At 48.8% G+C, this 22,428-nt stretch overlaps 10 protein-coding genes across 10 annotated transcripts; 5 read left to right on the plus strand and 5 right to left on the minus strand.

Moving 5' to 3' along the window:
* Window positions 1–201: 201 nt before the first annotated feature.
* On the minus strand, window positions 202–1,128 carry FVEG_15277 (hypothetical protein; the record flags this gene model as incomplete). Its single annotated transcript, XM_018904401.1, has 1 exon — window positions 202–1,128. The coding sequence occupies one exon, from the start codon at window positions 1,126–1,128 to the stop codon at window positions 202–204; it is 927 nt and encodes a 308-aa protein (XP_018747546.1).
* A 664-nt stretch (window positions 1,129–1,792) lies between these two features.
* On the minus strand, window positions 1,793–4,049 carry FVEG_15276 (hypothetical protein; the record flags this gene model as incomplete). The annotated part of the gene is made up of 3 exons (XM_018904400.1): window positions 1,793–3,765; window positions 3,817–3,977; window positions 4,045–4,049. 3 exons carry the CDS (start codon window positions 4,047–4,049, stop codon window positions 1,793–1,795), a joined length of 2,139 nt encoding a protein of 712 aa, XP_018747545.1.
* Window positions 4,050–5,960: 1,911 nt separating this feature from the next.
* On the minus strand, window positions 5,961–6,809 carry FVEG_03492 (hypothetical protein; the record flags this gene model as incomplete). Its single annotated transcript, XM_018891093.1, has 1 exon — window positions 5,961–6,809. The coding sequence occupies one exon, from the start codon at window positions 6,807–6,809 to the stop codon at window positions 5,961–5,963; it is 849 nt and encodes a 282-aa protein (XP_018747544.1).
* A 2,151-nt stretch (window positions 6,810–8,960) lies between these two features.
* On the plus strand, window positions 8,961–9,988 carry FVEG_03491 (2,4-dihydroxyhept-2-ene-1,7-dioic acid aldolase; the record flags this gene model as incomplete). Its single annotated transcript, XM_018891092.1, has 5 exons — window positions 8,961–9,120; window positions 9,178–9,270; window positions 9,323–9,348; window positions 9,399–9,666; window positions 9,723–9,988. The coding sequence occupies 5 exons, from the start codon at window positions 8,961–8,963 to the stop codon at window positions 9,986–9,988; spliced, it is 813 nt and encodes a 270-aa protein (XP_018747543.1).
* A 250-nt stretch (window positions 9,989–10,238) lies between these two features.
* FVEG_03490 (hypothetical protein) lies at window positions 10,239–11,936 on the plus strand (the record flags this gene model as incomplete). Its single annotated transcript, XM_018891091.1, has 1 exon — window positions 10,239–11,936. One exon carries the CDS (start codon window positions 10,239–10,241, stop codon window positions 11,934–11,936), a length of 1,698 nt encoding a protein of 565 aa, XP_018747542.1.
* A 356-nt stretch (window positions 11,937–12,292) lies between these two features.
* FVEG_03489 (aromatic amino acid aminotransferase I) lies at window positions 12,293–14,070 on the plus strand (the record flags this gene model as incomplete). Its single annotated transcript, XM_018891090.1, has 4 exons — window positions 12,293–12,436; window positions 12,486–12,519; window positions 12,569–13,719; window positions 13,770–14,070. The coding sequence occupies 4 exons, from the start codon at window positions 12,293–12,295 to the stop codon at window positions 14,028–14,030; spliced, it is 1,590 nt and encodes a 529-aa protein (XP_018747541.1). The 3' UTR covers window positions 14,031–14,070.
* An 885-nt stretch (window positions 14,071–14,955) lies between these two features.
* On the plus strand, window positions 14,956–16,568 carry FVEG_03488 (hypothetical protein; the record flags this gene model as incomplete). The annotated part of the gene is made up of 2 exons (XM_018891089.1): window positions 14,956–15,666; window positions 15,720–16,568. 2 exons carry the CDS (start codon window positions 14,956–14,958, stop codon window positions 16,566–16,568), a joined length of 1,560 nt encoding a protein of 519 aa, XP_018747540.1.
* Window positions 16,569–16,854: 286 nt separating this feature from the next.
* Window positions 16,855–18,450, minus strand: FVEG_03487 (hypothetical protein; the record flags this gene model as incomplete). The annotated part of the gene is made up of 4 exons (XM_018891088.1): window positions 16,855–17,562; window positions 17,620–17,741; window positions 17,806–17,929; window positions 17,983–18,450. 4 exons carry the CDS (start codon window positions 18,448–18,450, stop codon window positions 16,855–16,857), a joined length of 1,422 nt encoding a protein of 473 aa, XP_018747539.1.
* Window positions 18,451–18,871: 421 nt separating this feature from the next.
* FVEG_15275 (3-oxoacyl-[acyl-carrier protein] reductase) lies at window positions 18,872–19,639 on the plus strand (the record flags this gene model as incomplete). The annotated part of the gene is made up of 1 exon (XM_018904399.1): window positions 18,872–19,639. One exon carries the CDS (start codon window positions 18,872–18,874, stop codon window positions 19,637–19,639), a length of 768 nt encoding a protein of 255 aa, XP_018747538.1.
* Window positions 19,640–19,885: 246 nt separating this feature from the next.
* On the minus strand, window positions 19,886–22,338 carry FVEG_03486 (salicylate hydroxylase; the record flags this gene model as incomplete). The annotated part of the gene is made up of 6 exons (XM_018891087.1): window positions 19,886–20,817; window positions 20,877–21,068; window positions 21,142–21,336; window positions 21,392–21,647; window positions 21,726–21,998; window positions 22,066–22,338. The coding sequence occupies 6 exons, from the start codon at window positions 22,336–22,338 to the stop codon at window positions 19,886–19,888; spliced, it is 2,121 nt and encodes a 706-aa protein (XP_018747537.1).
* Window positions 22,339–22,428: the final 90 nt, after the last annotated feature.

Raw genomic sequence — 22,428 nt, forward strand, 5'->3', positions numbered from 1 at the left:
ATACGGTAAGCGATTTGAGCTTTGCAATGCAGATGTCGGCTCTAAATTGAGTTCCAGAAGGAGGAAGTTCAAGCCCATGCTGGAGGCTCGAGGCAAATGTAAGCCGTAACGCGCACTTCGGCGTATGTATAGCTAGAACAGGCTTCCTATGGGCTTTCAAGAGTTGCCCAGTACAAGTTGCAGGCTTGCGGCAGGTTCCAGCTAGAGCTTCGCGACCTCGGCCTTGTTCACCGAGTTGCTTGATGTCGCTTCAAATGGTTCCGTATTTCGAGCGTCTCCATGCGAAGCCATGGAACTCCATTGCTTCTGAGTCGAGGGCATAGCGTATTGATGGGGGCTTGTCGTAGTGGCGATACTAGCAGCAAGTCCGCATTGAGCAGCAGAGTTCATAGCGGTGCGCTGAGCCACCATAAGGCGGGTCAGGTGCTGTGTTGCCATTTGGCGAATCTGATTAGGGGGCAGTGTCGGATTTTTAGTACGAAACTGGGCCTCGAGGTGAACAAGCTGAGCAGCAATGCTAGGAGGGCGCTGTGCTTGGTGTGATCCAAGCGATACCAAGAAGTCAAAGACATTAACATGGTCTATTGAGGATTCATCAATATCGGACCCTTCATTTTGAGCTACTACATCATCACCGCTTGACAAGTTTGCCAACATATTCGTCGAGCGATGAAACAGTCTGCTCCCGCCAAGTGATATAGAAGCATTGTCCGGCCGTTGTCTTTTCCCAAAGCTTGCTAGGAGGTTATCTTTATGAGACTCCTTCCCGGAAGTATGATCTTGTGAAATTGCGTAGTTATGCTGCTTCTCCTCCCTTTTAGCCTTTGTCTCAGCGAGCTTATCGGCAGGAATAACCTCGTCCCAGTTAGGGTCAACATCGGTAGATTTCATGAAACTATCCCGATCGGTGCCACTACTGTTAAGGCTCGTCTTGTCGTCTGTCTTGGTGACTTTGGAATTCTTAAGAATCCAGCTATCCTCCATTCCAGCACGAATACACGGCCGTGGGAAGGATAGGCTGGGTCGTTCGCTGGCCACGGTTGGTGAGTCTGCGGGGGCGCCTGCTCTTGAGGGCTGTAGGGACACGCCGTTGGTCACCTGCCCCAGTATCTGCCGGCTGTTTGACATCACCAAGCTCGATTGGTAAGGCGCTGATTTTTCGACCAGGGATCAGTCTTGACGGAAGATAGACGTGACACTCTCTGGTTATGTTGGAAGAGGATGCGTTGTCGTTTGACCCCAAAGCTAGGCTGGGGCTTATTTGTACCCCACGGCCCTAACCATTAATTGATGATGCCATTGACTTCCATTCGGTCAGATAGATCTCGGCGCCTCGGTAAAAATATCACATTAGCTTTTTTCCCTTCCAGGTTGAATAGACTCTATTTTCCTCTTATCTAATATCAACTCTTCATAAATAAGCCATTTGGTATATGCTTTTATCATGAGTCAACCATTCCGTATGAGGCTTATATCAATTAGGCGAGGTGGTCAAAACATGGATAAAACATAGCTTAAAACACAAACAATAACACATTATGTCCCCTCGGAGGGGAACGGCCCTAACCATTGGCTAAAGGTTTAGCCACAGTGCAATAATGAGGCGTTCAATCGGGGCCAAGGCGCTCGAGTAAGGCTTATGGTTTTGTCACCTACCAAATCAATAACTACATTCTCCCCTTCAATACCTATATGGATATATCCAAAGGCATAGCTTCGCGATACATGTGGAGTTTTGTTAGCTTTTACCTGGAGTTTATAAAAACATCAATACATAACTACTTCAGATAAGCTATTGCCGCCAACCCTCTAGGAAAGCCTTTGCGTAGGCCGCGGCCGTCAAAGCGGCATATAATTGCCACCTCTTATGTTTGTGGCTGTCAGAATAATCACAGACTCCTTTAATAATTACACAAGGCAGAGTATCCCAAGCCCCCGCCCCCTCCATTTCAAAAGCAATGATCCCTTCACCACGCGCGATACGGTCACGTTCTTCCCCCGACTTCATAACCTTATCTCCAGAGCCAAATTTTCCAAAGTGCACAGCCGGACACACATCTGTTTGTTTGCCAGGTACCTCAATTTGTCGTTTGCGCGGTACAGACCTTGCGATATCGCACTTGAGGTCCTTGCAGATTGCCGAACGTGCTTCTGCACAAACCATGCCCGTCAAATCATCCGAGTCCCCAATACATATATTGCATGATGATGGGGGATGGTGCCTGTGGTGATATGTAGACTCGAAAAGGATATCTTCCTCAATACCAGGGCTCTTCACCCCGAATGACTCACTCAATGTGGCCAGATGTTCATTCGCTCGCTCTCGAAGTCTCCTTTGAGCGTTCAGACCTTTGAGCTTGGCCAGGTACCCCAGAATCTCCACCGGCAACTTTCTAGCGCTCTCTGACACGCTGTTTTTGATCAAGCAGCCATCCGGGCATTGTCTCGCGAAGTCATAGCGGACCAGTCCATCGCTAATGACGACATCGCCGAGCAAAAGCTCTGTCCCATCTTCAGAAAACGGGACACATCCGCAAACTCCTACCATGAGTGCCAGTGAGATTCTAGGGAAGGTCGATCGGCAATAAGCCGCTATAGTCGCAGAGTAGATCGCACCTATGCCAGGCATATGGACCAACACAACACCATGTCGGCCAATAATACCAAATGTATACGTATTTGTGTCTCCCTCGGAACGATTGTAGCCACCAGTCCATGGCTCATCGAACAGCTCCTCGACAGCCTCAGCTTCAAACGTTAATGCACAGAGAATTGCTATATCGATTTGCGTAGGATGAGATCGAGAGGAGGTAGGCTGAAGCGACTCCGAGCTTCCTGCTTTCGGTGCTTCATGTGTAGAAGTATACTGGTCTGGCTGTTCTGGTGTCATGCTGGGCTGTAGTGCTTGCGACATGTCGAACATTTTTCGTGTCGTTCTGCCTTGATTTGGCAAGCTGAATGGATACTGATGCCCAAATTGGAGGCCAATGCCCAATATTCGAATCATTTCATCACCTAGAACAATTCTTGGTGCTTTTTCAACCCACAACAGCGGTTGTGTTCCCGGTGCAACCCATAATGGATGGGTTGCAATGAGCAATGCTTTCACAGACGGGAAACACGTCTTTTGTAACCTTCCCATCCAGTCTTCCAGTTGCATAGGCCAGGCTTTGGTGTGTTCAGCTCGTTCCCCTAGAACAGTGACGGTCATAATGATAACCAAACTCGGCAACTTCGAGAATATTCTCTCGAGGATTCTGAACCAGTCTTCACATGTCGAGGCTTCTGCAAATACTTGTGCCAAATAAGCCAGGTACAATATTGATTGGTCAAGTGAGACCTTTCGCAAAGCCTGTAGTGCGATCTGTCGAAGTAGTTCTCGTTCATCAAATACACCAAAGAAGTCTGTTGAAGCCGGACACTGCAACACGGCGACGGTGGGCTTCTTGCTGTCAAGATACTCCCAAATTTCGGCAGCAAATCTTTCAAGGCGAGTAACCGATTCATAGCCGCCTTGAATCAACAACAACCGTGACTGATTTGACCTTGCCCACTCGAGGAGCTGTGTGTTCTCCCATATATCGGCCGTATAAATGTCTTCTCCCGTCAAACCGCAGACTTCCTGAAATTCCAAGCATTGCTGTTTCATAGACACAGGGTCCAGGACAACTGATGGAGCCCTGCATAAGACCGGGATGCCCCAGAAGCATGACCGCATAGCATATGGCCAGCATGAGGATGGCGCCGTTTCCCCGGAAATGAGTACTTAAAGCGGTCAGTAAACGGGGACACCGCAAAAGCCCAAATAGTACAAACCGCAGAGATATCGGCGTAGCTGCTCGAGCTCAATACGATAGTTCTGATCCATCTGCTGAGGCATCAATACGCTAGAACTGACAGACTCATAGTCTTGCTCCAGCACCTCGACTGGGATTTCCAGCTGTCTGTGTACTTCATCCAAAAGTCTGCGTAACTTGCTATAGATTGTTAGGTAGAGGCCAGCTGGTAGTTTTGAGACAGACAGGTTGATTCGGAAGCTGACACGTCATCATGTAGATATCAGGCTGTGAAGTTTTCAGCTCGAAGCAGCTGCATGGCGTTGGCTATCTTGCACAGCGATTCAATTGGATATCTCCACGGCTTAGTCAACCGCCTCATTTCACGTGAAGCGTCCTACCAATCAATCAACGTGACAAGCGATGCCAAATTTCTGTTTCTTTCAACCTATCCCGCTTATTACTCAAGTACAATCGCGAACACTATACCAAGCTTGCAACCTCCTTCAACTAATTAGCGCAGTTTGATCTCAGCTTCTTACTACAGACGACTCCTGCAAGAGCATCAAGCTGACGACATGACCCAAATACTGCATCTAGTTGGACAACGGAGTTTTGTACAACCGAAGCAACTTGGTTCTCCTTTTAGTGCTCATCGTAATGACCACATGCCTTATGGAAACAACACGCATCCCGACTCGATCTACCCAGTTCCAACCGTCGTTTCTGGTGGTGTTACAACAAGAGCCACTGATGCTTTACTGCCAAAGTCGCCTCGTCTCATCTCATCGACCAATGACGATCATTCAGGAGAGAATAGCAGTGATGAATCTGGTTCAATTTGGAGGGATAGACCTAAAGTCTCAAGTACATCAACGTTCACACCATTCAATCCGACGCCACCTCGTAAACATAAAGTTCCAGCTTCACTCACCAAGCCAATCAAGAGACACAATCGAGGCAGCATCTCCTCAGGTCTTGGGTTTCGCAGCAGCGTTAAAGAAAATTATTGGTCTGTTTCTAGGAACGTGCAAATGAACCCCCCAACGGCCAATGATCCAGAAGTCAGTCAACCAACGTTACAGATAATTAATGAAGCACTACAAAATATCAGAGCTAGTACGAGGAGCCCTGGCATGCCCAGTAAAAGCCTTCAGCTTTACCGGACCCGGTCACACTCAGTATCTCTGTTTGCTGTCAGAAACAGAAACAAAAGCTATCAGGTATTTCTTTGGCTATAAAGCACTATACTATCTCGTGAGATCATACGAGAGGTGAAGACGCCCGCCGCTCTGATTTATTTGTAAGCTTTAAAAGAACGTTTCAGAAACAGCCCGAACCTCAAGGGGAACATACGGATTTGTTTCATGCTGACAAAAGCCCTGTCACATCAGTCGATGTACTTCCCTCATTGCTGATGTCTTCTGCTCATTGTGAATGCAGTTCAGTGGCGGCCGCATGAAGTTAGCAAACCCTGTTGATTCAGAGCATATCCTTAATGACTTTGCTTCTTTCCTATCAGACCAACCAGGAATTGACAGATAACATGTCAGGCCGCTGCGGCTGTGTTAAGTAGCTTCTGAACCTGAGGACAAACTACACTACAAGACACAAGACCTATCTTGCTGCGCTTTTTATTATATTAAGAAAATAATTAATTAATAGTTATTTTACTATTCATTTATTATTAAATATATACTTAGATGTTAGAAATAGTAGTTAAAGCAATTTGTAGTTATATAGTAAATAGGTTAATTTATCTATAGACACTATAGTTGTCGTCCTAGGTACTCTCTGCTGGAATAAGCTCTCAGCCACAAGCCTCAACTGCAAATAACACTTCTAGCCCACAACTTAGACATCGATACCACGATGACTGACCAATGGCTACAGCATAAAGCTGATATGATAAGAACTTAAATGATGACTCCTTGGCCGGCCTTGGAGGCGTATAAAGCTCCAATCCCTCGGCCAAGAAAGGTTAGCTCAACACCACAAACACCCCGGAATAGTTGTCGTCCAATACGCTACTTTACTATATGGTTTTCTCTGCTATCCACTGACACCTTCCTCCCCCTCCATCTCCAGCTCTCCATACTAATGGATGTAGGCACTGCATAATGTCTGAAGTCAAGCAATTTAGAGCAGGCCTAGCCGTGACAAGACTTGGCTATTAATAGCCGCTTATGCGACATAGTTAACGGTAAGTTGTCCGTTCTTGACGTCGTTACCAGGATCGACAGGAATGCTGCCGCACTTGGAACATCCATGCTGCCTAAGCTGGTCGAGGAATGTGACAGACTGTTCCTTGGTAAAAGTCCGGCTGCCAATGTTCTGGTAGAAAGCACACAGGTTTCCAAATGCAAATGGAATACAAGCGATATGGTCACCGTTACCAAAGTTGCCCTCCTCGCCAGCAGCAACAGCATCACGAACGTCCTTCAGATCTCCGTTGGGTGTATGTCCGATGCCTCCAACTCCACAAGTGGAGCTGCCACGGCAGTTGATACCCAGGCGTCTGACAAGGAGGTTGTCTCCGCGCTTCTCATAGGCTGCAGGGATTTCAGGGGCATCGCGTTCGGTAGGGCTTGTCTTGTCGCTGCGTTTCTTGTAGACAGCCGGGCTTTGACGTGTGTCGCGGCTGGTAGGATTGATGACGACGTTGACAGTCAGCTGGCCATTAGCAACGTTGTTGCCCGGGTCAGTTGGGACGCTACCGCAAAGCTTGCAGCCATGGTCGACGATCTGCTGAAGGAACGTCTGGGTCTGGGCAAGCGAAAAGGTGCGGTCTCCAATGTTCTGATAGAACGCGCAAATGGCTGGGTGGTTGCCAATGTTGTTGATGTCAACGCAGCTGACATGCTCGCCATTTCTGAAGGTCTTGTTCGGGTCGATGGCCCTGACCTGGGCAATGAGCTGGCCGAGAGCACCTTTGTTGCCACTGCAAAGGCCACTGCCTCGACAGTTGATGCCTAGAGCATCTGACAAGCCAGCAGTGACAGCAAGGGCAAGAAGGGTGCTTTTGAACATCATGATGAAATTCTGAGAAATTGAAGAAGACTGAAGTCAATTGTTGATTGTGTAAAAGGAATCTGAGTGCAAAGTGTGATGAAGTGTGTTGAAGAGACTGGGAGGGAATGGCGGGAATGTAGGGCCTTTTATCTTTCAAATCCTAAAGTTATTTTACTCCTGGTGAAGTGAAAATATACAATATACATTGCTGAGAAGCCGGAGCGGCCGAAAGATGCCATATCGGGCGTTTGACCCTGTTCTGATCGACTGATGATAAATCAACGTTTACTTACCCCAAGCAACTCTGTTGACGTGAAAGATGTATGAAATGTAATATTTAACGTAATGAAATATGTCGGATCGTGTTCCAAGTAGTAGATACACCCTACTCTGACCAGGGCTGAGACAAGGCTCTCGCCTTGACCATTTACTCCTGGTGTCAGCGGGGATGCTATCCGAATTGCTTTTCACTAGTTACGGCTCTAATGGGGCTATTGTTCTAGAGAGAGTCACTATGGAGTTCTAGATATACTGTAAAGAAGAGGGGGCAAATATGCCTGATAATTTAAATTAATAACTTGAACAAACAGCAAGTATAATTGACTAGTGAAAGCACTTACTTATAGGCCGTAACTGTAATAATATATAATAAGCATTGAAGATAGCTTATGTTAAAGTCAAACTTTACACCTAAACGCTATCTCCTTAAATTTTAATGCAGGTTGTTATTAGAATTAGCACTCTTGTCTTTGGGCATACTAAACAGGCGGTATATCTGTGAGCGGAGGTGCATAGAGTGTCAAGGCGGACTGTCGATCTCTCAGCGGGATCAACACACACTCAAGACACTTGTCAGCGGGATCCACATATGAGCCGTGTTGTCATCGGGGACTGCACTCGGGCATTTTCTTCGAGACAATAAACGTCATATATGGCATCTGACGTTAAGCAATCAGCTAGGAACCCGCTCGCCCTAGCCCGTGTGGCCCTGGTCAATTGCTTTTCAGCCAAGCGACGGCCCGTCATGACCAAACCACAAGTGCCGAGCTCCGCGGCTGACGTGAGGCTCGTAACTACAAACCAACCAGGCTGCGATGTTGTATACACAGCAAGTCTGTGCGATTCGTAAGAGTCACCACCTTAAGGAACTTTCTTCTACATCTTACTTCTCGGAAATTGGGCTTGGCGTCCTACAACGTCCGCATCATCTAGGCCACGAGTACACAATGACTGTTCTGATTGCTAGGGGGGGCAGCTTTGGATTCTATCAAGGTGTTGATTTGACATTGTTCGCGCCAGTTGTGAAAGATGCTGTAATGGGTTGGGTGGCACCAGCCCGGTTAGAATTAGTAAATTACATAAGAAGCTATCTTTATAGCTGCCATAGCTATCTCTATGATACCTGAGCTGAATAAAGTCAGGGCTATCTGTACTAGCGATATAGACAACGGCATCGCCGGAACAGAGCCTCCTGGTAGGATCTTCCTCGATTTCAGTACTATAGGCATTGCAATGGCCATGAAAGCCTGGTGTGATATATACGTCGATGCTCCGTGTTTTCTATATCCTCAGCCTTTCCCTTTTCTAAGATATTATACATTGGCACTCATATACGTCTGCATACAAGACCTTTAACAACGAGCCCACACAATTGGATCAAATATTCCCTGTGGCTTAGTTAACTGTTTTATTTTATATAAAGTATCCCGCTAATTAAGTGAGGTATGGTTACTCTTTTGACAAGTAGTTAGTAATTTTCTGTTTCTCGCTCTGCATGACACTACCTTTAATTAACACACCTAGCTCTCAGCTTCTTTTTCATGACAGATAAGCCCCCTCCCCACGTTATGCCCATTTCATCTAGCGCTTGCGCCGTGCGCCTTACTAAATTTTACGCCCTACAGCGCTTGCAAAGGTCTCTCTTTCAGACCAAATAATAATGGGACACTTACCAGGGTATAGGAACCAATAATGAATAATGAACTGAAGTGCCGACCTACTCCCTGGCTAATTGCTGATCATAAGTTAGACTTTGGGACCGGATACTTCTTGTCGGGGTACCGAGGCTATAGCCAAGTCATACCCCGCCATGTCTAATCAGTAAAACCAACCAACCCCTAATCATACAGAATATTCTACTCACATATCGCTCTTTCCTGCTCAATCGCTATCATGGAACAAGGAAACTTCTTAAGAAAGGCACTCCAGCAAGCTGATGGGCCGAGCATGGGACTCTGGCAGATGGTGTCTGGCGCGAATGTGTCTCGTGCCCTCGCTCGCGTGCCAGGCGTCGACTGGGTGGTGATCGATTGCGAGCACGGCAACATCGATGGTGAGTTCCGGTTCATGTCTAGCAATTACTCCCCGAAAACTGAAACTGTGGAATTAGACAGCGCTATGCATGACGCAGTCCCTGCTGTTGCTGCAGCTGGTGCGTCCCCTATAGTAAGAATTCCCGGTATGGAGTCATGGATGATCAAGAGTAAGATAACCAAACCTTGAGCGACATGTAACAACCTGCTCACAAACAAAAGGAGCTTTAGACTCGGGCGCGCATGGAGTGAGTGTCAGTGGCACGTGTATTGACCGGTTACTAACTAGTCGCTTGAGATCCTGGTACCTTTGCTTCGCACCGCGCAGGAAGCCAGAGAAATCGTCAAAGCGGCCAAGTTCCCTCCTCAGGGCACACGTGGATTTGGCTCTCCTTACGCAATGGAGCGCTTCAGCCCCATGCCGACGATGACGGAGTATCTTCAGCAGGCAAACAGCAGTCTTCTTACTATAGTCCAGATCGAAACCCAGGAGGCCCTCGATAACTTGGAGGAAATCGCAGGTATCGATGGCGTCGATGTCTTATTCGTGGGACCATTCGACTTAGGTACGTTATGAGCACTGTAAGTACTGCCGAGCTCAGTATTGATTCTTGAAATACAGGCAATAACATTGGACATCCTATCATCCAAAGCGTCGTCAAGGCAGAACTGAGAGAGGCGGTTGGGCGTGTGCTCGAGGTTAGCCACAAATTTGGCAAGAAATGTGGAATCTACAGTACATCCGGCACACAAGCGAGGCAATATGCCGAGGCTGGATTCGACATGATCCATGTGGCAACAGACTTTACATCATTGCAATTTATCATGACGCAGGAGGTCAATATTGCTAGAGGAATAGAGGGTACTGAAAAAGGCGGTAGCTATTAAAGTCGGCGATTGAGGTAGACGAAAAGATTCCAGCTCTCTCAGCTTATCATCTAGAGCTTATCATCTAGTCTGAGCTGCAGCTGATTTCACACTATCACTATTCAGGGCATCGTCAAACTAGCGTGGATAGTCAATCTCCACAATCGGATGAAACAACCCCCACTGCGTTCGTTCCTTGCTCTCAGTGTTTTCGAAGTCCCGGGTTCTGATTTTCCCCTTCCATATGCGCACACACTGCTCCAGAGAGGACATGGCATCCCAACAAGAACTTTGCCAGAAGCACTCGCAGCCAACCCCAATATGCAACTCTGACCCTGGAGACTGGACATCTCTTCAACTTGGCGCCGAAATGGAACTAGCTCAAGACGGTGAAATGCACTGGCATGGAGGATCCCAGCTGCCCATTCAGACGCATGAGAATCTCTCGGACGACTTACTGCCTGTTCTGGATGGCGGTTCTGGATTTTGCTTCGATCGGACACCGTTTGTAGACCCCACATTTGGCTGCCTTGACCTGCCTATCGACAATTTCGAGGTGGATGACATGTGTACTTCAAATCTACGATCATTAAGCCATCAACAGATGCAAAATCATAACCATGTCTTTCCTTCTCACGGTCTGGGGCAGAATTTCAGTACCTCTTGGTTGACCGATCGGGAACTCTGCCCGATGGATGCATCAGCGAATATACCAGCCATTCCCATGAACATTAACTCAACTCTTCCACGTCGCAGAAGCCGCTACGAGCTCCGAAATCCCCAGAACGGTGGACGAAGCATTCAGATTCCTGTATATGATGCGAATGAGCAAGTCTCTGACCCTCTGCAGAGATGGAGAAACAGCCCTCCTGGAACCGAATCCGCATCCTGGTCAGCCATTTATGACGCGCTGCAAGAAAACACATTGAGCCATAGCATGCAGGCTCCTCTCACCAGAGTACCATCATCTAGTCCAAGCGTATCTAGCTGGCAAAGCCAGTCTTCAGGTTCGATCGTTTCTTCTACGCAGTCATCTCGTTCGTTCCAAAATCGAAACCGGAGACGCGTAGCAAAGAGGAGGAGCAACGTCGCTGGTGCTAATAAGAAACCTCGGATCTTCCACTGCACATTTTGTTGCGATTCTTTTGTTAAGAAGCATGACTGGACAAGACATGAGAAGACACTGCATCTTGACTGCGACCAGTGGATCTGTGCACCGTTTGGTGGTGCAGTGGTATCGTCGGCGACTGGGAGGAGTACGTGTGCATACTGCAACATTCTTGACCCTACTGAGCATCACCTCAACTCTCATAACCACATCGCATGCCACAATGGCCAACAGCCTCACATTTTCAGGCGCAAGGATAATCTCATTCAGCACCTCCGCGGATTCCACCAACTAGAGACGTTGCCTATCTTGGACGACTGGAGAACGCCGCCACCTCCGATCTCCTCCCGCTGCGGATTCTGCGATCTACGCTTACAATCGTGGCAAGACCGCGCAGACCACCTCGCACAGCACTTTCGTCAGGGCAAAACAATGGCAGAATGGAAGGGTGATCACAACTTTGAGCCTTCGATCGCAGCGCAGGTCCGGAACGCCCTTCCGCCATACCTGCTTGCCAACGAGGCCTTAACCATGGTTCCTTTCTCCGCCACGGATCCAACTGTGCCGGATCATTTTGCTCAGATAGAGGAGAGAAATGGCAAGGTTGTTCCGGATCCGGAGCAGGAGCAGGTCGATCCTGGGTTTGAGTTGACGCCCGACTCGTATACCAAGTTTCTGGCGTGGCATCTGGGCCGTTTCGCTCAGCAGTCGTTTGCGAGTGGTGTCTTTCCGACTGATGAGATGTTTCAGGGCGAGGCGAGAAGGCTGGTGTATGGGAGTGATGATAATTGGGAGCAGACTATAGCTGATAACGAGCAGTGGATCGCCACTTTTCGAAGACAGCATTTATCCAAGGAGTAGCATGTTATGTTTTGAAACTGTTTAGGTCGCTATCCAAAATACCATATAATCACTACACCATTTAATATCCTTATCGTGAATCAAACTGAAGGCTTTGCTCCATCATCTGGACCAAGGTAGTGTTCTGGACTAAGCTCCACATCTCGTCATGCAAGCTAAACTAGTCAGGCGCATTATTGCTCCACAACGCAGCGCCGTAGGGCGCCAATCGCACGAGCCGACATTCCACCAGCCCATGACAAGCACCGAGACCGCAGATAAGCCAGTAACTCAATTCTTTGAAGTCTTTTTACGATGATTACTTAAACTGACTTCAAGATGCAGTCTGTGTCTCTTAAACCATATGACTATACGATATGGGCCACTCAACAGCCACGACGCTAGACTCCCCTAGAGGGAGTCATGTCAAGATTGGACTCATGCGTGAAAGGCGAGCTACGGCTACCAAGATACGGCCTGGGACTGCAGCCATGTCCGACAGTGACATGTTCAAATTACCTGTAAGTATCGTCGGTTAGTCTGGGTTGCGATGGGATTCACAGGATATAGTCTACTGAAAAGCCTTTAGCCCGAAGATGGGACAGTATGTTATCCCGATCCTTGCCTTGAGACCGAATATTGACAGCTTCGAGCACACTTCAGTAGTGAGAGCAACCGTCCGCCTTGTATTCTCAAACAAGCGGCTGGGTACGTCAACACACCCGGCCTCATCTCCCTTGGGGGCGGGTTTCCTTCTAGCGAATACTTTCCCATCTCTGAGATCGCCATGCGTATACCCAGCCTCTCTCAGAAGCAGATTCTACTGGACTCGCATGGTAGCACCGCCCAGATAGCTCGCATTGGCAAATACGATACCGCGAGCGGCACCTCGGACTACGACATATCCATTGCGTTTAACTACGGTCAGGCAACTGGATCCCCACAGATGATGCGCTGGGTGACAGAGCACGTTGATCTTGTCTATAACCCGCCTTATGCAGATTGGGCTGTATGTCTGACCGTCGGCAGTACGGGGGCTCTGGAGCAGACAGTTCGTATGCTCTGCGACCGGTTCAGGAATGATTCTATCCTCACAGAGGAGTACACATTTGCAACGGCGATGGAGACTTTCGTTCCACAGGGTATAAAGGCCTTTGGAGTCAAGATGGACGAGGAGGGTCTACTACCTAGTCACATGGACCACATTCTGGAAACCTGGGATGAAGAGGCTCGAGGCGCTCGGAAGCCGCATCTTCTTTATACTGTACCATCAGGGCAGAATCCCACTGGTGCGACGCAGAGCTTCGAGCGACGACGTGAAATCTACAGTGTCTGCCAAAAGCACAACATTCTCATCATCGAAGACGAGCCCTACTATTTCATCCAAATGAAACCCTATACGGGACGGGGGACCAACGTCGCAGATAATGAGACTGTTGATGACTTCTTGACTAGTCTTGTCCCATCGTACCTCAGTATGGACGTTGATGGCAGGGTTCTTCGAATGGACTCATTCTCCAAGGTCTTGGTCCCTGGCTCGAGAATGGGATGGATAACGGCTAGCAAAGAGGTCATACAGAAGTATCTCTGTCACGCTGAAGTGGCAAATCAGGGACCCAGCGGTATATCGCAGCTGATCGTCTGGAAACTGGTGGATGAGACGTGGGGCCATGAGGGTTATATCAAGTGGCTTATTGACCTGAAGACGAACTACACCAGAAGACGCAATGCCTTACTCGCAGCTTGCGAAGATTACCTACCCACTGAAATCGTATCGTGGACGCCTCCGGCTGCGGGCATGTTTGTGAGTTGCCTCGTTGATACTCTTTCTTGTGTTCTGACTTTGTGTAATAGCTATGGCTGAAACTGGATCATACTAAACATCCAGACTACCGACATCGCAGCCTGAGCAATATCGAGGAGGAGATCTTCCAGCACAGTATCAAGCAGGGAGTCCTTTTTGCTCGGGGCTCGTGGTTCAGAGCCGAGGCGCACAAGGAACTGAATGAGTTATTTCTACGCGTGACGTTTGCGAGCGCGGCTGAGGAGGAAATGTGTGCGGCTGTTCAGCGCCTTAGCGCCGCGATTAAAAAGTCATTCCGCATAGAATCATAGACGCTTAGACATAATAGCGAATGGAAAATGTAGTTGACAAGCCTTGAGTTTTCAGCCGTCGTGTCTATAAGACAATAGAGGTTCGCTGATTGATCCACTCTCCACCAGCGCTTGTTGCCAGATTTCCTGAGGTGACAGTGGCACGGACGAGGAGAGAGCGGCATAGCGTCAAGGGGTAAAAGAAGTATCTGTAAAGAAAGGAAATTTCTTTACAGCAAGGAATTACTAGGTACGATAATGAAAAAGAGTTTTGAGAGCTATCTAATGCAATAATTAAATAGATAAACGCCAGAAGCCTGGCGTTGGAACATTAATATATAAGTAGCATTAAGCACTATAGGGTGAGTTCCTTAGTCTTGAACTAGAGGATTTGGAGGAAGCGGGGCTGCTAAAGTTGCTGGCTACAACCTGACCAATGTCAGTCATAGTATAGGTAGAGGACCTGCTGCGCTGTCTAGACAAATGGCTCATTCAAACACAGGAATAAAGTCACGCGAGCGCTTCTATATTTCGCACCGTCATCCGATTGAAAGCCAATGAAAGAGTCGTATTCCAATTACTTGATGCATTTGCAATGCCAATCTATTATTCTCGCTCCAGTCTGGCCAGTCTCCTTCTAAAAACCCTAGTACAACCAAAGGATCACAATCCCTGCAAGGCAGAATCGACGTTTCCGTTTTGGTAAGTGATTCAATTAGGTTAGCCATTCGATCAAATCCCTGTCCATTCGAAGTTTATCGTCATGACAGCGGCAGTTGGTCGTGGCTTATTCTTCTCAGCCCTATCCCTATGACGACCTTAGGAACAAAGGAGCCAAGATGGACAGGCTGCCTCTTCCCGGTCCCATGTACTTATAGCCCACTGACGACAACTACATTACACCATCGCATCACAGTATCAACAATTCTTCTCATTTCATTTCTCAATGGCAAGCCAAGAAGATTCTACTGCCCCATACCGTGGCGCCCCTTTCCCGACGAAATGGCGCCGTAACCACCCGCGATCAAAGAACGGATGTCTTACGTGTCGCACTAAACGCAAGAAGTGCGATGAAGTCAAGCCAGTCTGCTCATCATGCACCCGAACCGGTCAAGAATGTGTTTGGCCCACTCAAGAGAGCATTTTTGAAAGAGCTATTCCAGATGACGGTAGAGCTGATGAGTCACTCGGAGTCTCTGGCCCCTCAACGGACTCAGCAGCTTTGCAGTATACGTCCCCTTCATCCTCTCCTCGGGCCGCTCCGACCTACGGCAACCTAGCTCATCTAAGCCAGAATTCGCGTCCGCTTTATCAGCAGTACCTGGATGTTACAGCTGAGATGCTGACGCGGGGACCCTGCCTGGATGGAAACCCATTCATTGATTATCTTCTCCCTTTGGCTGCAACTGATACACTGGTTCTTGATTGTATCCTAGCTATTGGAGGAGCCCATCTGACAGTCAATGATACGACGTCTACTGTCCAGAGAGCTCGAGCTTTGGAAGTGGCGACTCGTGGTCATTATGCTACTGTACTAGCAGGATTGCAGAAGCTTTTGTCTTATGAAACGGGTCAGATCATCCTCCCGGATGAACAGACGGGGCCACCTACCCCAATCCGTATCCTGCTGATTTTGTTGCTCCTCTGCGTCTACGATGTAAGGCCCCTCCACGTAAGTATGTCATGAGACACGTTGCTGACACCTACAAGCATGTTCAAGGTCATTCTCGCGGCTCCATGTACCATCACCTCAAAGCTTGTCGACAGTACATCAACCTCCTCACATCTGAGCCAGCGCCATCTAGTGAATTGAAACACTTAAAAGGATTTATACTGGAGCTTTATGCTTACCATGCAATCAAAATCACCATCACGCCTCGCGGCTTTTTATCTGACGAGGTCGTGGAAATTGACCCATCAGTCTATTCATTGGATATACTGAGGGGGTACAAATCCAGGGGATTTCTCCTCGGATTTGGGCAAGGTCTGTGGGAGATGGTCCCGGAGATATCTCAACTTGTCGAAGCTCGCCGGGAAGAGGAGAAGAGAGGAATTACAGCCACTACCGCGTTTCAAGAACAGTATGATTCACTTTTGATGCGACTGGAAGGCTACAATGCATTCGAAGAAGACACGAATAGCCTTTGTTCACGAGAAGAACAAGCTGCAGCTGTGATGATATATCAGAACGGTCTCATCGTATATCTACAGTCAGCATTCCACCCGGACATGCTTGCGGACCCGAATCTCGCCGCCGGAATCGATAGTCGAGTCGAGCAGACAATGTCAGCATTTTATTCGTTGTTTGTTAGCGAGTCATCATATCGTCGAATGCTCCTCTGGCCGGGCACTATCATGGCCTCAGTCGCCAGACGTCAGGAGCACATCCACGTGTTCCGTGCTGGATTTTTGGCCAGAGCTTCCCGTACACCTGGTGCAGTAAAGATGGGGGCAAAGATAGTTGAGCTGCTTTGGAGCGATCCTGACCCTCAAGCCTTCGGTCCAAGAGGCGTGTCCTACATAATGACTAAGCATGACATTAGCTTGAGTTTATGTTGAGAGAATGCTTTGTCGAACAGCTTTTATATATGTATGGTATGCTGGGATATCGAATTAGTCTAGATGTTTAAACGCTGCAGCAATGTTCTCAATCATTCTGTCTATCTATAAGCTCTCATAGCTTGGGCTTCCCGATCGCAACATAAGTTAGAGCGGCCAGTAAAAGCCGATGAACTATTCGTCTCAGTAGTATGAAAGAGGTTCAGAGCCATCCAAGGCAAGGATCTGGTAAGGTAATCTTGGCTGCTATGATAGGTTGATGCTTACATCGCGGGTGTTACCTACATCATAATTTATGTACATTTTCCAACCCTTCCACCCCATTTTGGTCTCCTTTATTGAGATAGCCAGCTACTACACCTTGCGGGTCCCATTTTCTCCTGATATCCATAAGTCTCTTGCCTTGGTCCCGTCCCCAGAATGCAGTCGAGCGCTTTTGAAAGTCGGCATCTCCAAGATAAGAACCTTCCGAGTCCCGGTTGATCTTCTCAAAGATATGGGTAAGCCAAGATTGGCATTTCGGGTCCTCTGCCTGGTCTTCCCAGATGACATAGGCAGCGAAATAATGATCAGTCTGCATCGAGAGTGCCATATCTTCGAGCGTGCCATTCTCGGTACTCCGTCGAGAGCCGGGAGCCATGGCGTACCAGAGAGTAAAAGACTTCTTTGTAGGGAGTGATGTGAAGGACTCCTTTAGGACAGAAACAACGTCGACATCATTTCGGATATAAGAGTTGTCAACTGCGTATCGGTGACCTTCAGGGTTGGCAGAATGCTGATCATCGTACTGCTCCGCCATGGAGGTTGGCTCGCAAAACCACGAAAAAACGTGTCCTGGTGGTGCTGAGTCTTGAGCTGGCTGTAGTGCGGACCGAGCCTCTTCGTCACTATTTTTAAACGTGACGAAAGATATCAGTATATGCTCTCCATCCCGGCCTGGCATATGCCTTCCAACTGCAACAATCTCAGTACCCTCGTCGAAAGTTGGAGCAAGCTATAGATTACGTTAGGGGTGTGATCACCAAGTCGGAGGGCCAAGCTCCAAACGAACCTTTAGTACCCAAGAGAAGGCCGCTTCGTAATCTTTCTTCTCGTATATGTAGACCGATGTCCGCATGTGAGTGAAGGCAGGGATTGTTTGGAGATAGAATCTCGTAACGATGGCCGGGAATCCTGCATCATGAGGGAGACAAGCATGAGAAATATTTTAGTTTCTATCAGTGGCCAATTGACTTACCTGGGCCAGATCCACGTGCCGCCCAGTATAAATCCGCATTGGTTGTTTTATCACAGTGTCGCTTCTCCCCATCGGCCGTCACCACGTCAAGAGCCACCAACTTCTCGCAAGCAAAGCCCCAGTTCTTGAAATGCACTGTTAGTTTGAATGCAGTTATACTTTTCTCAGTCATGTTACCTTGCAATTCCATCCCATACCTCCCTGCAGAAGGAAGCCACCAAGAGCAACCTCTGGGCAATGGCCACCGGGGAACATGCGGCCCCGTAAGCCCAGAAGCTTGTTGACCATCCTCCCAGTCATGCTAGGTGATGCTTGCAACACCCCCGTGCTGTCGTCTAGGAGAAACTCATGGTACTTGCCCAGGTCAATAAGAATGGCACCCTCTCTCACACTCCACGCTGCCCAACTGTGACCACCAGATCGCACTGAGACCCGGGCACCCAGAGTGCGTGCGAGCCGAACAGCCTCTACAATGTGATCCTCCCTGGTAGCTTCGACAACGGCAAGAGGCTGACTGGATGGGCAGCGGTGGTTGAACACGCGGCCCACTCTAGCCCTTTCCCAACTCACATCTCCTCGCCAGATAATAGGAAACGAAGGAGGCAGTTGAGATTTTGCCTGCGCAAGAGCATCAATTTGCGTCATGGTTGTTGATTCGGCTGATTGTAGTCTTGTCAGTATGGATGGGATCTACTGTACAGATGTCCGACTTTCTTGCGCGCCTTATACGATCGGAAGCAACTTGGGGGTAAGATCCAAATGCTTGCAGAGTCGAGACCGCTCCATCTGAATGTGATCGGCTAGCTGTGGGGGGGCTCGGTCATGCTTTCGATCTAACGTTGGTGGGACCACATACCGAGAGGAGGTGAGATCGTTCTTAGCTTGGCCGAATCCCCCCTCAGCCGATCGGAGTGCTCAAAACAGTAGCGGGGTAGCTGTAATTACTTAACTAAAACTCAATGTCCAGGGGACGAAGCAACTGAGCGAGCCAGCCATCAGTAAATTGCCCAGTCTTTCCAGCCCCAACTCTTGGATTCATTGCTTCAGATCATACCACAAGCCGACCATGTCGACACCAGAGCCCCTTGCCGGCAAAGTAGCCATTGTCTCAGGTAGCGACAGTGGCATAGGTTTCGCCATTGCCCATGAGCTTGCGTCCCGCGGAGCATCTGTCGCCATCAACTACCCATTCCCTTCTCTAGCAGACAATGCCAACAACAAGGCAGCGTCTCTACCAAGCAGATCCATCGCTGTTTGCGCCGACATGGGTACAACTCAAGGCCCCAAGACGCTGGTCGAAGCAACTATTCAAGAATTTGGCCGACTAGACATAGTTGTCAATAACGTGGCGCTAGCAGTCAATAAACCCTTTGAGGAACAGACCTTGGATGACTGGGATCTGTTGGTCAATGTCAATGGGCGCAGCACTTTTCTTTTGACACAGAGCAGCCTTCCGCACTTGACGCGAGGAAGTGGACGAATAGTCAACATCTGTTCGGCCAGCTCACGAGGGTCTCCGCCCTTGCAAACCATCTATGCTGGAACCAAGGGCATGGTGGATTCATTTACTAAATGCTGGGCGAAGGAGCTTCCTCCCAAGTACGGTTGCACGGTAAATGCCGTGTCTCCAGGTCCTACCAAGACCAAGGGCTTTCTGGCTGCTGGCGACGAAGCTATGCGGATCTTGCAGCCTACGATCGATGCTACGCCTGCAGGAAAACGGATGGGTACACCGGAAGAGATTGCGTTTGCTGTGGGGTTTTTATGTGATGAGCGGGCAAGCTGGGTCAATGGTGTGCATTTGCATGTGAACGGAGGACTTCATATCGATTAGTTACTACTACCAATTATCGCAACATTTTAGTTTCAAGTCCTGGTCATAGCGAGGTAGGAACCAACCATAAATGTCAAACAAAGACTGTGTACATAAAAAGGATCTCTTAAATTAGTGCATAGAGTACCAAGATACTTCAGGATGATATTGCACTATCTCAAAGTCATTGTCAGCGATGGTGAGAAACTGAGGTTGACGCATTATTTCGATACCACTAAATTATGACATTTCTATACTCAGAGCTACTCAATCTATCCTTCGAGCACTGGACACATCTGGAACGCCAACACCCTCGACAACTTTTCCACCCAAGATCTCATAAACAGGCACTTCTGCCAACCTCGAGACAACGTGATGGAGCGTTGGCAAGGCCTCCCAATCATGAGGATCAAACTCAAAGTTTGCTTTCTCAGCAGTAAAGACCTTCAGCACCTTACTAGGAACGACTTTGGACTCTTCTGCGTGAGGCACAAAGGTTGCATGCTCCACATCAGCTTTACCGCGATCTCCAACCTTGGGGATGTACTTGTAGGCAAAGATTCCCTCGTCATCCTCGCCTCCGATCGTCCCCTTGGAGCTGCCACTATCTATCTCTTGAAGACCTTCTAGAGTGAATGAGCCAAAGTTGACGCCTTGCCAGCCTGTCTGGATTCTGTAACTGTTTGCTCTTCTCCAAACGTCGATGGAGCAATACAGCTTTGGCATTCCGAGCTCTTCGCGACCACTGACAATCGGATCTGTGAGGCTCTCCCACAAGATAGGCAAGAATGTGCCATCACGAACGGTACCGTCTTTCTGTACGTACTGCACGCCGTGAATGTACAGCCCAATGTGTCTATACCCAGAGCCGCCCAGCCACTCCATTTTGTTGAGCGTGGTCTGTGAGAAGCTAGCATATGCGACTGTTCCAGGACTCTTGAATCGAAAAGAAGTAGAGGGGAAGAGATTCTGTAAGAGGGTTCGGGAGGTCTTAAACTTAATCGAGGCTGTTGTGAATGTCGAGGCGGTAGCATTCCTCGCTTCGCCTGTGAAGGTCTGGCGTGGACCGGGGAAGGGCCCGAACGAGACGGGCATTCTCCAGTAGAGATGAGGCTTCCGAGCCCAGTCCCATTTCCGGAAACGATTGGTAGAATTGTCCCATTCATCATGGCCCAGGTTGAAGTTGGTATACGCCATCACTAAGCAGAAAAGATTGTTAGCCGTGCGATGGCAGGATGTGTGTTGAAGGTTTACTGACTGTCAAAGTCCTTATCCGGTTTATCCTTTCCTGCCTGGCGGGAGAACTCTTGGATCCGGTTCGCCCGGTCGTACCGAAATTCCTGGTAAAGGTGGAGTCGCTCAGGGACCTCCTCTGGGGAGGTACCGAGTGGTAGAACAACTGCAAGTGAGGCAGCGTCTTCGATGGCAACGCCCGCACCCTGGCCCTGGTCTGAAAGAACTTGGTTAATACTCCCTGTTCCAAAGGTACACATCATGGGGTTTGGTGTTGATGATATACTCACGAGGGAGAAAGGGATGAGCAGCATCGCCAAGAAGAGTGAGTCTCTTGTCGGTCCACGTTGGGAGAACATCCATATCCAGCAGCTCCCATGCCTTGAGGGAGTCTGGGCTGGCTTTGCTGAGGAGCTTCAACAAGGCAGGATCGAAATCCTTGTATACACTCAATAACACCGACATGCTCGTTTCGTTGTTCCAATCTAGCCAGCATTTGTCAGCGACTTGTGCCAGTTCAAGAGTCCAGCCAGAACATACCTTCTTTACTTCCGGGGTCGCTCTCTTCTCGCGGATGAATGCAGACAAAGTTGAGCGTCTTGTTGTCATCGCATGGATACATCACAATACGTCTGTCGGCGGCATACCAGATGATCAGTTGGCCGTTGTGCTGTGCGAAATGGGCGGTTTCTGGGTCGTCGAGAGCAGCTTGACGGGGGACGAGGAACCTGAAAGCACTCTTGCCTGAACTGTACGCTTTCCATTCTTTTCCCACTACTTTATGTCGGGAGCGAGACTATTATGCAAATATTCTTGTCAGCATTGAGCTCGGAGAGATGTTGCAGCATCGAGGACCGAGGGTATCGTTACTTACATGAACTCCATCAGCACCAACGACCAAGTCGCCCTGAACTTGGCTGCCATCTTGCAAGAAGACGGTAGCTGTGTCTGTGTCTACATCCACCGCGCGACTGGACGTTTTGAGCACCGCGGGTGTGCCAGGTCCTTCTGGTGATGTTGCAAGTCGCTTGAGCTCCTGATGTAACCGTACGCGATGGACCAAGTGCCATGGATGCTGCCAGATCTTGTGTGCTTCCGCGAGCTCAGCATCGCGGACAACTTCATTCGACGCGTTGAACTCTAAAATCTGCAGTCACATCATAAGTCTCTTAATGTCCGAGATCGAGAAGCACATCGAGTTTGGAGCTACATACCCGTTCAAAAACATTCGCGCCTATGGTCTCTGCGAGGATACCTAGTCGGCGGAGGATTCCATTGGCGTTGGGTGCCAGGTGCATCGCCGCTCCGACCTCATTGGCAAAGCGAGATTGCTCCAGCAAGGTGACTCTGTGACCCTGCCTGCGGAGGAAGATGGCTGCCGTGAGACCGCCTATACCAGCCCCAATGATGACGATGTTGAGTCCATTGGACTTGGCAGCGGCAGAGTGGCCATTGGTGACTGCATGAGAGACTCCGTTAGACGCCATTATGTCCTCGCTTCTTCTCACAATGACTAGGAAGATTGTACTAGACGGTTAGACACAGTTAAGAATTGCTGGAGCCGAACTCTTTCTCCG

Source organism: Fusarium verticillioides, chromosome 2, assembly GCF_000149555.1.
Source record: "Fusarium verticillioides 7600 chromosome 2, whole genome shotgun sequence".
Lineage (NCBI taxonomy): Eukaryota > Fungi > Ascomycota > Sordariomycetes > Hypocreales > Nectriaceae > Fusarium > Fusarium verticillioides.